We start from the raw sequence: 13,777 nt of genomic DNA on the forward strand, positions 1-13,777 counted from the left end.
TGTGGGATCCTCCCGGACCGGGGCACGAACCCGCGTCCCCTGCATCGGCAGGCGGACTCTCAACCACTGTGCCACCAGGGAAGCCCACAGCAACCTATTTTTAAAGAGCGCTTTCTGTGCCGTCATCCAAACACCTTTCGAATCTGTGACTGAGAGTCAGCAGCGTGGAGCAGAAGACGGGGCATCCATCCTGTTAGAGGTGGGGGCCGAGTCAGCGACCTGCCAAGGCCACACGGCCACTCCGGGGCAGCCCTGGGCTGACGGGGGGGGCCCGCCTGAGCCCTCCCCGAAACTTGTAGGCCTCTCCTAGAGCGTGCCCTGCGCTGACCGGCCCAGCCCTGCATGGGCCACGTCTGCCAGGCCTGGTTCCTGAAGCTGGTGCCCCAGGGCAGCAGCATGGTCTCTGTTTTCTGTTTCCACGATTAGGCTGGACTCTGTCCACAGCTCGGGCTGCCTCACACCTGATGCTTCCAGTTCTCCTGCTACCCGACGCAGAGCAAGGGGGACGTGGGGGGACGGAGGAAACGGTACAGTGACAGCAGGAGTGTCCCAAAGTCTGCTCTGCTTGGGGCCTCCGGGCTGCAGCTCAGGGCTTCCACTGGGCTGGAGGAACCCTGACTCTGCAGGTTGGGCCCTGTCCCCATGCCTGGCGCTGCGTCATCAAAAACTAAGGAAGCTCCCAGGGGAAGTGGCCGTGGAGGTGGGAGGGAGATGGGGCCGGAAGGCAGCACACACCCTGGGAGCCTGGAGCCAAGAACGCTAGGCAAAGGTGGCAGTCACCGCGGCCAGGCCCAGGCTCGGCTCCCAGGGTGACCGCTGGCAAGGACGATATCAGAGAAGACCCAAGTCCCACAGACTCACCTGGCCCCGCTCCAGAGGTGTCCTGTGAGAGCAAGGACAGAGGATAGTGAGGAGGGAAGGCTGCCCAAGCATCCCACACCCCCTGCCCCCCACACCCAGAGAGAAGGGTCAAGGCAGGAAGCGGGGAGGAGGCCAGGGACATGTCCTGAACGCCCACAGACATTTGTGATGGTGACAACCTATTTCCCTGTGCGACACGCTTCTTACTTACACCCTCCACCTTTGTACCCCTCTGCAGCCCTGGGACATCCGTCCTCTTCCCCTCCCATCCCTTACCATTAACTCCCACCTCCTCCAGGAAGCCTGCCCTGACCACCCCAGCCCAGAGCCTCCCTGCTCAAAGCTTGGGGTTTGTCGTCTCTGTCCAGGACGTGTCCTGCTGCATACACTAAATGTTCTGTCTTCCCTCCTCTTTGAGGGCATCTCTGTAGCCCAGGCAGGGCCCAGTAAGAGCCCGTTACATGCTGGTTAATTTGACTGGACCCCACGGCTGGGGAGAGACACGATGTCCACACCCCATAAGTGAATTCAGTGACTCCGCCCCCAAGTCAGCTAAAGAGAGGGCTCTACGTCCATCAGGATGGGTGGCAGGTGGGCAGACGCCTGTCACAGAGCTGGGCACCCACAGCCGCCAGCAAGCCACTGGGCAGGTGGAATGGGTGGGCAGCCGGGCAGGGGGACAGCTATCAGGGCCCAGGAGGCCATGCACAGGGACCCATTTCTACTGACGACCACAAAGGAAAACAAAGGCCCCTCGTAACCAACAGGGGCTCTGCAAGCCGGCCTGGCCCCGGAAGCGTGAGGGCTGGAACGGTTGGGTCTTTCGGGCTCCAGGCACAGGGCGGCGTAGGGTGCAGGGCAGTGGGAAGGGAATGGTTTGGTGGACTCACCAGGTCTGCAGGAGAACCTGAAAAGGAAGCACATCGGGGTCAGAGCCGCTGGGCGCGCCTGAGTGTGTGAGCGAGGTGAGCTTCAAGGCCCTTCCTTTCAGACATGGATTATGGACATGGGTGCTTGGTGACTGCAAAAATCTCTCAATTACTTCTGATGGCAACTTCTGAGCTCTGGTTTTAGGGGGCCCACGGGAGAACACACACTGGGTATCAGACCCAACGGCAAACTGGTTTTCCTGCATGAGCCAACTCTGCTTCAACGGCAGCAGCTGCCTGATCACTGGACAGAACCTGGGCTCAAAGGGAAGATTTCCACCGTTGATTAGTGATGCCTGCCGTGGGCAAATGACAGAAGACGTGGTAGTCGTGCTACTCTATTTGTCAGCACCTCGGACATGGGACACCTCAGCTCATCAGATGGAAGGCAAACATTCTGAAGACTCTTTCCGCCTGCCCTGGGGTGACCCAAGGGGAGGACACAGCTCCAGGCTGGGCCCCAGCCATCTGACAAGCTGAGCTGCCACTCCAACACCAGACAAGACAAGCACCACAAGGGCTGACGTGTGGCCGATGTGACTTCAACACCATCTAACACGCACAGTCGCAGCCTGCTTTGGGCAGGCATAGGATCCGAGAGACCCTGCAGGACAGAGGTTACAGGCGTCGGGCATGAGGCACGTGCCCTTGGGGGAACCACAGGCCCCTTAAAATAAAATCAGGTGCCCACCAGGGGCTCTCAGTGACACAGGGGACGCTGATGACTTCAGCTTTCGAAAGATATGCAATTGCCTAACTGGTAAAGCCTCGACTATACCTATCGTGAAACACACAAAAACCTAAAAAGAGATGGGGGACGGGGGGCGGGGGCGGGGGCATTGCAAACGAGGGAGGCGGCGGCTGATGGCTAACGGCAGCTGTGTTTGCCTGGTGTGGCAAAAACCAGCTTGCTTTCATCTCCGGTCCTTTTCTCTATATCTCCTATGGGAAATGGGTATTTAATAATCAGAGGGGAAAGGAAACAGGAAGATTATTTAAAAATAAGAAAACTTGGGCTTCCCTGGTGGCGCGGTGGTTGAGAGTCCGCCTGCCGACGCGGGGGACGCGGGTTCGTGCCCCGGTCCAGGAGGATCCCACATGCCGCGGGGCGGCTGGGCCCGTGAGCCATGGCCGCTGAGCCTGCGCGTCCGGAGCCTGTGCTCCGCAACGGGAGAGGCCACAACAGTGAGAGGCCCGCGTACCGCAAAAAAAAAAAAAAAAAAAAAGAAAACTTGACAGGAAATACACCAGAATATCACCTTTGGTTATTTCTTAATATGTTCATAATTGATCATTATTTTCTTCTTTGTTTCATTTCTCCTCTTTTTTTTCCTTTAAGGTTTTGATAAAGAAGTATGTTACTTTTAAGATCAGGAAAAAAATGTCAAAAGAAATGAACTGACCAGTCGCTTGACGCAAAGGACACATGGCCACAAGAGGGCGGTAGCCATGGGCAAAGCTGAAAAGCCGCGTTGGGGCCAGTCGGGGCCGGCAGCATCCTCTAGCCCGGAGGAGACTGGCAGGGTTGCTGAACTTCCGCCGGGCCTTGGTGGGGACGAGGGGGTCTGGGCTGACCTGTCGGACCCTCCTCCCACATCAGGGCACTGGGCCAGTAGTCACAGTAAATGAGTAATTAACAAATTCTCCTACTCTGGGTGGTGTTGTCTCAGGTGACAAGCAGGCCTGGCATGTTTCCCTGTCTACCTGGAGCGTGGTTAACCCCCTCTGAGCACAGCTCCCCTGAGTGTGGATGTCAGCATAACAGTCCCATTTCACGGGAATGTGGGAGCATCTGGGCCCCATGAAGCAGGGCAAGCAGTGTGGTGCTTGGCGGGTGCCCCACGCCCGGATCCAGTGCTCAGCCAGCCCCTGACCGTGGCGGCTTTGAAACCCTTCAGAACCATCTCAGGCTTTCCAGCTGCCCGTCCAGCTGCTCTAGGCTGGGCCCTCCCCCAACTCATCCCCCAAACCAAGACGATTGACAGGAGCCTCAGGCTTTCCCCATCTGAGGCAAAGGGGAGCACAGTAGGTGCCGTGCACGCACGTGAACCATCTACAAACAAGGCTGTAGCTAAAGAGGGCCAGGCCTCTCCAGGGCGGGGGAACCCAGGGGTGAGGTGTTCCTCTGTGATCGGAAACCTCCATGCAACTGCCAGGAATGTTCTGTGCCCTCTGCGGGGTGGAGATTCTAGAGGCTTACAACTGCAACGCGGCAGGGGGTGCCCAAGAGGCCGAGAGAAGCCAGCCAGTATGCAGTTAGGAGGAGGGCTTTGCCACGGAATCCCCACTCCCGCTCCGGCTGGGCCTTTTGACACAGTGTGACCCGGGGCCGGCGTCTTCCCCTCTCTGAGCCTCTTGTTTCCTCATCTGGTCCCTGCCCCATGGGGTCACCATGGCAGGAAAGGAGAATGTGGGAACACCGCCAGAGCCGGCAGCTGCGAGGGACGACGGGACCCTCGGCTCGGGGTGTGTCGTGGGGCCCTGAGGACCAGCCCCCAGGGCCCGTGCCCCACGGGGAGGGCAGGTATGGGTACTCACTGATCTTGCAGGGAGGGGTCACCTCCAGGCACTCCTTGTGTGCCCCGACGCCACACTTGGTGCACAGGTAACCCTGGTAGAAGGTGCCTCTGCGCCGGGGTGGGAGGGGGAGGGGCAGGAGGTGAGGTGGACCACCAGACCCACCTTGCCTCCTGCCCCCCCGAGCATCACCCCTCAAAGCCCTGGGGCCCAGGACCCCTGCCCTGATGCGCAGACTGGTGCTGGCCCTCCCCTTGGACGGTCCCCGGCCTGGCTCTGCCATCCCTACAGGGGGCCCTGGGCACCCACGGGGACAGTCACCTCCCCTCCCGGCTAGATCCCAAACGTCCGAGGGCCGGCTGCCTCCCACACGATGGGATGTCTCCCCGGGTCCCTGGAGCCCAGCACGGCGCTGGCCTAGGGGTGCTCGGCGGCGATGGGGGCACAGCAGAGGGGCAGCAACAGGCTCCCCCGGGGGCCGGGAGAGGGCCCTCACCTGAGGAACATCCTACAGGCTTTGCAGTTGGTGGTCTTATCAAACGTGTACATCTGGAAGCTGTGGTGGTTGGCGTTGGCTTTGTCTGGCTTGATGTTTGACCTGATGGGAGGGAAAGCAGGCTGCGAGGGAAAGCGGGCTCCAGGTTCCCTGAGCCCCCCCGAAACGGGAGCCGCCAAACCAGCTGGGCTCCGGAACGCGGCCAGGAGTCAGAAGGCCAGGACTCAGAGGCAGGATCTGCCCCGACACCCTGGGGAGGATGAAGGGTCCGAGTGGGAGCTTTCGAGAACCTTCTGGGGTGATGGTTAAGGGCTGTATCTGGACAGGGCTTGGGTGTGGGCCGCTGCAAGCGTTTGTTGTGACTCAGCAAACCGCACCCAGGATGTCACTGTGTGCGAGCCTGAGATATACAAATCTAAACAAATCGTGACGTCATGATGGGCACCCTCACTTGCACCGATGTCTGCAATTCACTACAACACGTCCACTAGCAGACGGCACCAGGGCTGGGGGGACGGCACGTGACAGAGAACAGCACAAGACGTGAACGGAGGAGGCTGGGCATTTACCATGACGTTCTTTCAACTTGGATTAATACTTGAAAATTTTCATGAGAATGGTGGGGAGAAAATTACAACCCTAGAAAGCCTTGGGGCCCACCGCCTGGCTGCCATCTATTCTGATGTGTCCCACGTGGGACCCCGCTGGATCCTCCCAATAATCCCAGAACCTGGGCCCTCCCTTCATGTGCATCTCACCAGGAGGAAGAGGCCAGAGGCCCCCCAGGACCTGCCACCCTGGCCTGAAGGTCTGATGTGGCCAGGGACCCCCATGATCACCTTTCTCTGTTGGGCTAACTGGGGCTCCTCCTAGATTTCAAGGAAAAACAGCTCTGGGGCTTTTCCCCAAAGGTGACAATCCACCGGCCTGTAAGGGCCCAGGGATCTGGGTCACCGTGAGTCCATCTGGCACCATGGCCATTCCTGGCCACTCGCTGCCCTGCCGGTCAGGTGTGGGAGGCTCGGCCCCAGGGGGAGGGCCCTCTGGCCACTGTAGATTAAAGAGCGAGGCTGCCACCCGGGGGGCAGGGGCTGGCATCCCAGGGGGGCGGGTTCCCTGGGAAAAATCCACGTGGCATACCACCCCCATGCCGCTGCCATGGCGGACTCACATGGCCATCTCAAACTGTTCCATCCACTTCCTCTTCATGTCTTCCGTCTTGCAGAAAAACTGGAAGCCTTGCTTGCCTTGAAGGTGAATTAGATAGAAGCCATAGGACCACTGTGGGAGGAGACAGGGGACACGCTGGCAACGGGCATGGCTAGGTGCACACAGGTGCACGGGCACATGTACAGGCACACTCATGCCTGGGCCTGTATGTGCACACGTGTGTATGTGTATGCAGCCTCTAACGAGATGTCTTGGGACCCATCTCCAACCCCCTCCAAGGTGCACCCTCAACTGAGGTCTCGGCTGGTTTAGCCCAGGCCACCTCTAATGACCCGCGTTGAGGTGCTTACCTGGGGCCCCTCCAGGACGCCAGCCCACCCACTTTCACTTCCTAAATGTGATGCCAAAAAAGCTCACTGGTCTGAATTAGAACAACAGAAAAAAACAAAAAAGGCAGAGGAGGCCATGGGCCTGGGGAGCTGCAGCAAAGTCGGCCCAGCCTTCCCACCCCTCAGCCACCACCAGGCCCGGCTATCGCTCGGGGCTTCTAAAGGGGCCCAGGAAGAAGAGCCTGGGAAGTCTGAGCCCATCTGTGTTAGGAAAGACGGAGGGGAAAAAGGAAAAGAGGGAAGGAGGGAGGGAAAGAAGAAAGAGAGGACAAAGGGCAGCAGAGAGAGAACAGGCAAAACGCCAGTGGCTCTGAAACCACCCAGGTCCTTAACCTCCAGGGACCGGGAGTGGGTGGGGCAGGCAGGAGGGGGGGTTTCACTTGACACCCTGTGCAGCCGGCAAATCTGTTATCATAAATACATGTCCTCTTAATCCAGACACTGAGGGGAGGAAGGAGGAGGACGCCAGGAACCCAGCCGGCTCAGGCCCACCCGGCTCCCCAGACCCCACTCCCAGCTCAAGGAGGAAGTGCCGGCATCGGGCCGGAGGTGAGGAAGGCAGCGAGCTCGTGAGCGTCAGGGGCTTACCATTTTCCCGTGAGACTAGGAAGCGCGGAGAGGAAAGGAAAAGGGGAGACGAGGTCATCAAGAGGCCTGGCCCAGCCCCGCGGGGGTGCCGCGACCCAGGACGCTGCCCACTGCCAAGTGCCCCAGGACGGGACCACCATGGCAGGGGCCTTCCTCCCACAGGGGCAGGTGCCGGGGTGGAACTTGGGGGGCTTCGTCTTCAGCCCTGAGCCTGGGAGGTGGCCTCAGGTCACTGCCTCTGGGGCCCCAGTGGCCTGTTTTGGACATCAGGGCTAGGCAGGTCACCCCCAATAGCTCTTCCAGGTGGTACCTGCATTCTACCTGTAAGCTCAGGAGTCCAGGCTCTTTTAGCACTTTGGTTCCTGGCACCCACACCCAGCCCAGGGCTGCACACAATAGGTACTCAAGCACTGGGTGCAGAAGCAGGACTGAACCAGAGAGCACAGCAGCCCCATCTCAGCATCCACGGCCCCACCAGCAGCATCCACGGCCCCACCCCCAGCAGCCACGGCCCCACCCCAGCAGCCATGGCCCCACCCCCAGCAGTCATGGCCCCACCCCAGGAGCCATGGTCCCACCCCAGCAGCCATGGCCCCACCCCCAGCAGCCATGGCCCCTCCCTCACCAGCCACGGCCCCACCCCCAGCAGCCACAGCCCACCGGCTGGACATCAGAGTCCCACAAGCCACAGCAAGGCCCACCCAGTGCCCTCCTCCAAAGCGGGAGGGCTGGGGAGGGGCAGGAGGGTCTGCTTGCTGCAGGGGGCCACATGGGCCAGGCGGCCAAGGTCTAAGGCTGGGCTCTCACCAGCGGCCTCAGGCCAGGCCCCTCTGCTCAGTGTCCTCACTGGGGAACTGCAGTCTGGATCGTGCCCCCCCGACCCCCGCTGGGAAAGACTCAGACAAAAGGCCAGGGGGGGTGCCGGGCCCAGCACAGAGCGGGTGGAGGCCAGCCCACCTGACCACGCTTTCTCTGGCCACCCCACAACTCCTCCCTCAGGGGGGGTCAGTGCCTGCCCCGCACCGGGCGGCCCAGCCTTAGGAGCCCCTCTGTCACCACCAGGAAGCCGGGGGCTCACCTTCTTGACATCCTTGTTGTTCATGGGGTCGTCGGTCATCTTGTGGAAAAGCAGCTCGATGATCTCCTTCAGCTCGTAGCTGTAGCCCCTCCTCTTGCACACAATGACCACCTTGTCAAACAGGAACAGGTACCTGGCCCGACAGCGTGGCCAGGGGCCCGTCAGCACGGCCAGCGCACTGGGGTCCGAGGCCGTGGGACAGCTGCGGGCACCTGGGTGGGCAGTGCGAGGGCTGCTCCCTCCCCGAGCCTGAGCCCCTCCCCCTGCCTGGTCCACTCGCTAACTCTGACCCCTCGGCCCAGTCTTGGATCCTCCACACCCCTGCCCCCGCTGGCCTTCCTCACAGCACTGGCCTCTGCCGGTCGCTGCCCATTTACACGTCCATCCTCCACTGGATTGGGAGCCGCGTGGGGCAGGGCTCATGTCTCCTGTGACCCTGGGCACGGCCCCAGGTCTTGGACGCAGCAGGTGTGTGTGGAGGACTTGCCAGCCCCCCGGGAGCTTTCGCGTCGCGGCTCGCAATCCTGCCCAGTCCTTTGGCAAACAGCTCACACGGCCGCTCCCAGGAGCCCGTGCGCTCGCAGGCCGGGCCTCTGGCTATCCCCCAGCCCGGCCTGTCCAGTGCCGGCCACAGGCAGGGCAGCCCCACGGGCGTGGCAGCCACTGGTCGTCGCTCTCACCAGGAAGGAAGGAAGCAATGAAAAGGGAGCAACCCAGAGCCAAGTCCACATGAGAAGCTGTTTCCAGACCCGCTGGGGAGCAGGGTGCCCTGGAGCGGCATGTCTGACTCAGGGGTGCCACCCAGCCCGGCGCCCACTCCGCTCACCTGTCTTGCTTGGTGTGGTTGACTATGGACCGGACCTTCAGTTCCCCGTCGATCTTTGGTCTCCCAAATTCCTCCAGTTTCACTTGCTGGGAAAGAAAGGGCAAGACCGTTAGCCCCGGTGCCAGAGCAAGTTCCCTACGTGGAGAGCAAGGCAGGTGGGCACGCGTCCGGGGCGGCCGTTTTCCGCAGAAACCGAAGGCGGGAGCGATGTGAGACGAGCCCCCCTGGTTCCCGGCTGGTGCTGAGGACAGAAGCGGACAGGGAGGAAGTGGGCCTGCAGACGCCGCGCCCCACAGACCCAGCCCTGCTGAGGACTCCCTCCAGCTCTGCAGCAACAAAGGGCGATTGATGGTGTGGGTCAGTTAGCAGGCCACCGTTGTTATGGAGCCAGAGCAGGGACCTGGTGGGAAACGCCAGACGCCCGACCCCGAGAAACCAAGTTAAAAAGAGAACAAACAGCGCTTATCAGATAGAGGGCGGGCAGGGCGCGGGGGTCCTGCCGGTGGTTCATCGACCACAGGAAGAGCCTTCGAGTTGAACCCCCTCTCTGGTTTGCAAGGATTTCATTTTCGTTTTCTGCCTGGTTTGCATCTCTGCTCTGCTCTGATTCAGAGAGACGTCTCTGGGCACGTTCCCTGTGCGGTCTGGGCACGTTCCCTGTGCGGTCTACGCGGACGGAACAGGAAGGAGAGGATGCCGCAAAACGCTATCAGGCCAGCCCGCCTGGCGCTACGACGGGGGCTCTCAGCAACTTCTTTCAGAATTTTCTGCATTTTCCAGGATCTGCCTGAGCAAAACGAAGAACGCAGCGTGGGTGTCACCCAGGGTGGGACCAGCACCCTGCTTAGTGACTCAGGGCCTCTGTGTGTCATCTCCAAAGTGTGGGAAGAAAGGCACCAGCTCCACCTGCTGGGATGGGGTCCAGAAAAAACCACATGGCTGGGCAGAGCAGGGTGCCTGGCCCACAGGAACACTCCACACCTGCTCACCTGCTGTTTAACTTTTGTCATTTGATGAGTAAGAATTAGTCGTATGTAAAAACTTAAAAAAAAAAGTCTTCGTGTCACAAAAGTAGTGCCCATCCATCCATCGTATAGCATGTTGAAAACATCCAACGCTCAACGAGGGGAAAACCAACAGCCCCAGGCCCCACCAGGCACTAACACCACCGCTAACAGCCTGGGGCACAGCCATCCTTAACCTCCTCTGCCCTCTGAAAGGAAAGAAAAATGGCGTCGGGTCGTAATGCTGTTCGGCGACTTCTTTTTTCTTTGCTGGATGACACATCACGATTGTTTTCACGCCACGTGCCTGTACCACAGTCCTATTTCGGCTCTTCTGACCCTGGTCGGCGAGGACCAGACAAATGGGCACCAGGTGTCAGCCTGGGCATGTGGGGCTTCCTTTGCAAAAGCTTCTGTGCTGATTTGCTTTTGACAGACACTCACCCGGACTCTAAAAGTTCAGGGACCAGAGAGTGAAAATGCATGTAAACCAGTGGGTTCTCAGCCAGGGGTGATTCTGTACCCAGGGGACATCTCGTGATGTCGGGAGTTGTATTTGGTGGCCATGACTTGGGCCCCTGAAGGGTGGGGATGCTACCAGCATCTAGTGGACAGAGTCCAGGGGTGCAGCTCAACATCCCACAATGCACAGGACAGGCCCCACAACAGAGAATGGTCCAGCCCCAAATGTCAACAGTGCCGAGGTGGAGAAACCCTGTTTAGACATTCAGCAGATCAGCGTGAGGCTGGTACTGGTTGGCACAGGCGGGGAAGTGCCCGCTTCCTGGGATGGCCCAGCCCTTCGCCCCGCAGGACACAGTGGTTCACCCAACGCCCTGAGGCTGAGCCTCTGATGGACCAGGATGAGGATAAGTTCCCATGAGGTGTCAGCCCTGCCTGCTAGAGGTCAAGGGGCAGGGGAGAACTCAAGGGCAACTCCTGGGCAGGGTGACCAAACCCTCTCTATTGTCCCTCATGGGGGCAGGAGGTGTGGGTGAGCCAGGGGTCCCAGAGCGTCAGGAGCCTCACGCTCCCCCGGGCGTCGCACTGTCCTCTTGGACCCAAGAGAGTCCAGGTCCAGGCCGGGGAGGGAGGGCAGAGCAGCCAATACCGTTCCTCTCCTCGGGCCCTCAGCCAGTGGCCACCTTTGTGCACAGGGCCCCTGGGCTGGTCTCGGTGCACAGCCTGGCAGTGCAAGGTCAGCCTCCGCTCCAGAAGCTGCTCCACACTCTCGGCGGAGAGCGCTCAGCACGGCTGCACGTGCCTCCACGACCCAGACGGACGGAGCGTGTGGTCACCCTTCCGCTTATTCAATGCTGAGATTGTGAAAGTAATTTTTTTTTTTTTTTGTGGTACGCGGGCCTCTCACTGCTGTGGCCTCTCCCATTGCAGAGCACAGGCTCCGGACGCGCAGGCTCAGCGGCCATGGCTCACGGGCCCAGTCGCTCTGCAGCATGTGGGATCTTCCCGGACCGGGACACGAACCCGTGTCCCCTGCATCGGCAGGCGGACCCTCAGCCACTGTGCCACCAGGGAAGCCCGTGAAAGTCATTTTTTAAAACATGCATATATGGCCGTGATTGTCTTCACCGTCTGGGGAGCCAGCGCACTTACCAGGTTCTCTATGGAACTCTGAAACTCGCCAATTTTCTTCAGGGTCTCTTTGTCTCGTTTCACTTCGTTGATGTACATCGCCAGGTCCTGGGACACAACAGAGGTGGGGAGCGGGTCAGCAGGCCCACGCTGGGCAGGGTGTGAGGGGGCTCAGCCACGAACCCCACGGCACCGTCCAAGGGCTGGGCATCTCCAAAGCACCGTCCACTGTCCCGAGAGGTGGCTGGCCCTCGAAATGACCGCAGGGGTGAGAAGCGTCACCCCACTTGACAAACGAGGCAGAAAAGCTGCGCCCCATTGGTGGGCCAGGAAATCCCTCCTCCTAGAACAGCTTCGTTCCACCCCGTCACTCGGCCACCTTCTAGGTCAGAATAGAAGGAAAACAACCATGTCGACCTGGACCAGCCAGTTCTTGGCCCTACAGAGCCTGCGTGGAAGAAGGGCAACCCCACCGCGCAGCCCGGCTACCCACAGGCTGCAGTCTCCTGCTGGCCACCAGGGGGCACTGCCCGCCACGATCCAGAGGGCCCAGCAGGACAGGCACCCAGAGCCCAGGGTGGAGCCCCTGAGCCAGGCGGTGGGTAGGGGGTGAGAGCTGGTTCCAGCCTCCCCTCCAGTGCCTCCTGCCCGTCCACACAGGGAGCCCACTGGCCAGGCAGAATCTGAGACCCCTAGGCAGGAACATAACAAGATGGGCCTGGTGAGCCGTGCAACCACTGGGGCCTCCATGGCACAGGCCACAGAGTTCGCACAGGACTTGGACTAAGGCTCTCCAGGAGGACAGGCTGCTCAGAGAAGCTCCAGACACAGACGGCCGAGCAGTGGGGGGACAGAAGCCAGAGAGTGGGCGATCTCCCTGGGAAGGTCACTTGGCAAAGATGGAGGATGCACAGGTCGTTGCCAGGTGACAAGGACAGGTTCAGCCGGAGTCGACACACAGGTGGGAAAGAACGGAGCACCTTCAGGGGCCTGAGCGTGGCCAAGCCTGCCTGGAAGGTGGGGTGTTAAGGGTAAACATGACTGCAAAGCCAGCGCAGCTTTGGAGGCCTGCGTGCCGGGGTGAGGGTCTGGGCCTGACTCAGGAGGCAGTGGGGAGCCACAGAAGGGTTCTAAGAGGGGGAGGGACGTGAGCTGGGCTCTCCTTCTGGGGGCTGAGCTGCAAAGTGGGCTTCCATGGACGGAGGGAGGAGGGGAGAGGCGCTGTGCCTGGGTGGAGTGGGCATTTCAGAAGCAGATGCCACACACTGGGCAGCAGGCAGGGGAGGGCCAGATGGCTCAGCACTGAGTCCAGTGCCTGGATTCCGGCGACAGTCTGGCAGACGGTCAGGGAAGCGAGAGGAAGGGAGGCCCGGGGCGGGGGGCGTCGCTGTGGGCCAGGGGAGGCTAGAGAAGAGAAGCCTTAGGGAAGCCCCTCCACCCGCCCCCTCTGCCCCTGGTGGGTCCCATCCACTGCCCTGCCCCTGCTCTGACTCTTGCCGTCCCAGGAAGATCTACGTCTCCGATCGCCGAGGAAAGGGTGTTAGCGAACCCAGGTCCAGTCAAAGAGGGCGGGCTCGCTCCATGAAGCCCCAGGCTGGCCCGGCCTCTCCCCTGCCTCGGTTTACCCACCTGCATGGCCTCCAGCGCTTCTTTGAGCTGCAGCCTCTCGGGCCGGTCGGTGGAATGGCTCAGAAGTTCCTGGGGGTGGGGGTGAGGCGTGGGTGACCACTCAGGGGTCCCAGCCTGGGCCCGCTCCCCACCAGGCCCCGGGTGTGCAGATAAGGCCCGTCCCCCCCACCCCCTGGCTCTGGTCCAGCCGCCCAACTCCGGCAGACAGACAGCGAGCCCTCCCCCAGGGGACACACGGCTTCGAGGCGAGGTGTCTCCAACTCTTGTGGATAACGGGGGGGACATTAAGACAGCACAAAGCCAGGGGCCGAGCTAACAGGTGACCTGCTGATTCACTGAAGAGCCTTGCCTAGCACCTCACAGAAACCACTGTCCCCCGCGCACGTCTGTCTGTCCCAAAGGACTTCCTGTTTCCGTGGCTACCAGGAAGCTCAGAGACTGAGTTAAGAGGTGAGCCCCAGGAGCTCTTATTTCTGGCCTGAGGATGCTTTTCCGTCTCTCTCGGTTTTTCTTTTACTGATTTAAATAATAATTTTCCTTGTATACTAACTGATAAATACTCATAATACACACAAATACTGCGTAGCGCCTGATACTTATTTTGCAGTTTTTAGGCGCTAAGCGCGGGCTGCCTTACTCTACATGCTTGTTCATTTGTCACCCTGGCCTGTCTGTGGGCTCCACCCCACGCCCCAGG

General features: G+C 60.5%; 1 protein-coding gene across 5 annotated transcripts in view; it reads right to left on the reverse strand.

Annotated features, from left to right (window-relative positions):
• VAV2 (vav guanine nucleotide exchange factor 2) overlaps positions 1–13,777 on the reverse strand; it is a 177,992-nt gene that overhangs the window by 15,123 nt on the left and 149,092 nt on the right. For 4 of the 5 annotated variants that reach the window (XM_081237303.1, XM_081237302.1, XM_081237299.1 and 1 more), the window contains exons 11-19: positions 13,081–13,149; positions 11,473–11,559; positions 8,855–8,940; positions 8,029–8,161; positions 5,975–6,084; positions 4,804–4,905; positions 4,329–4,417; positions 1,752–1,768; positions 862–883 (exon numbers count right to left, since the gene is read on the reverse strand). In XM_081237303.1, coding sequence (XP_081093429.1) covers positions 862–883; positions 1,752–1,768; positions 4,329–4,417; positions 4,804–4,905; positions 5,975–6,084; positions 8,029–8,161; positions 8,855–8,940; positions 11,473–11,559; positions 13,081–13,149 — 715 coding nt within the window. The remainder of the gene's footprint in view (positions 1–861; positions 884–1,751; positions 1,769–4,328; positions 4,418–4,803; positions 4,906–5,974; positions 6,085–8,028; positions 8,162–8,854; positions 8,941–11,472; positions 11,560–13,080; positions 13,150–13,777) is intronic. The other variant, XM_081237301.1, reaches the window with a different exon arrangement.

This window comes from Mesoplodon bidens (genome assembly GCF_964165515.1).
Source record: "Mesoplodon bidens genome assembly, chromosome: 6".
Classification (NCBI taxonomy): domain Eukaryota; kingdom Metazoa; phylum Chordata; class Mammalia; order Artiodactyla; family Ziphiidae; genus Mesoplodon; species Mesoplodon bidens.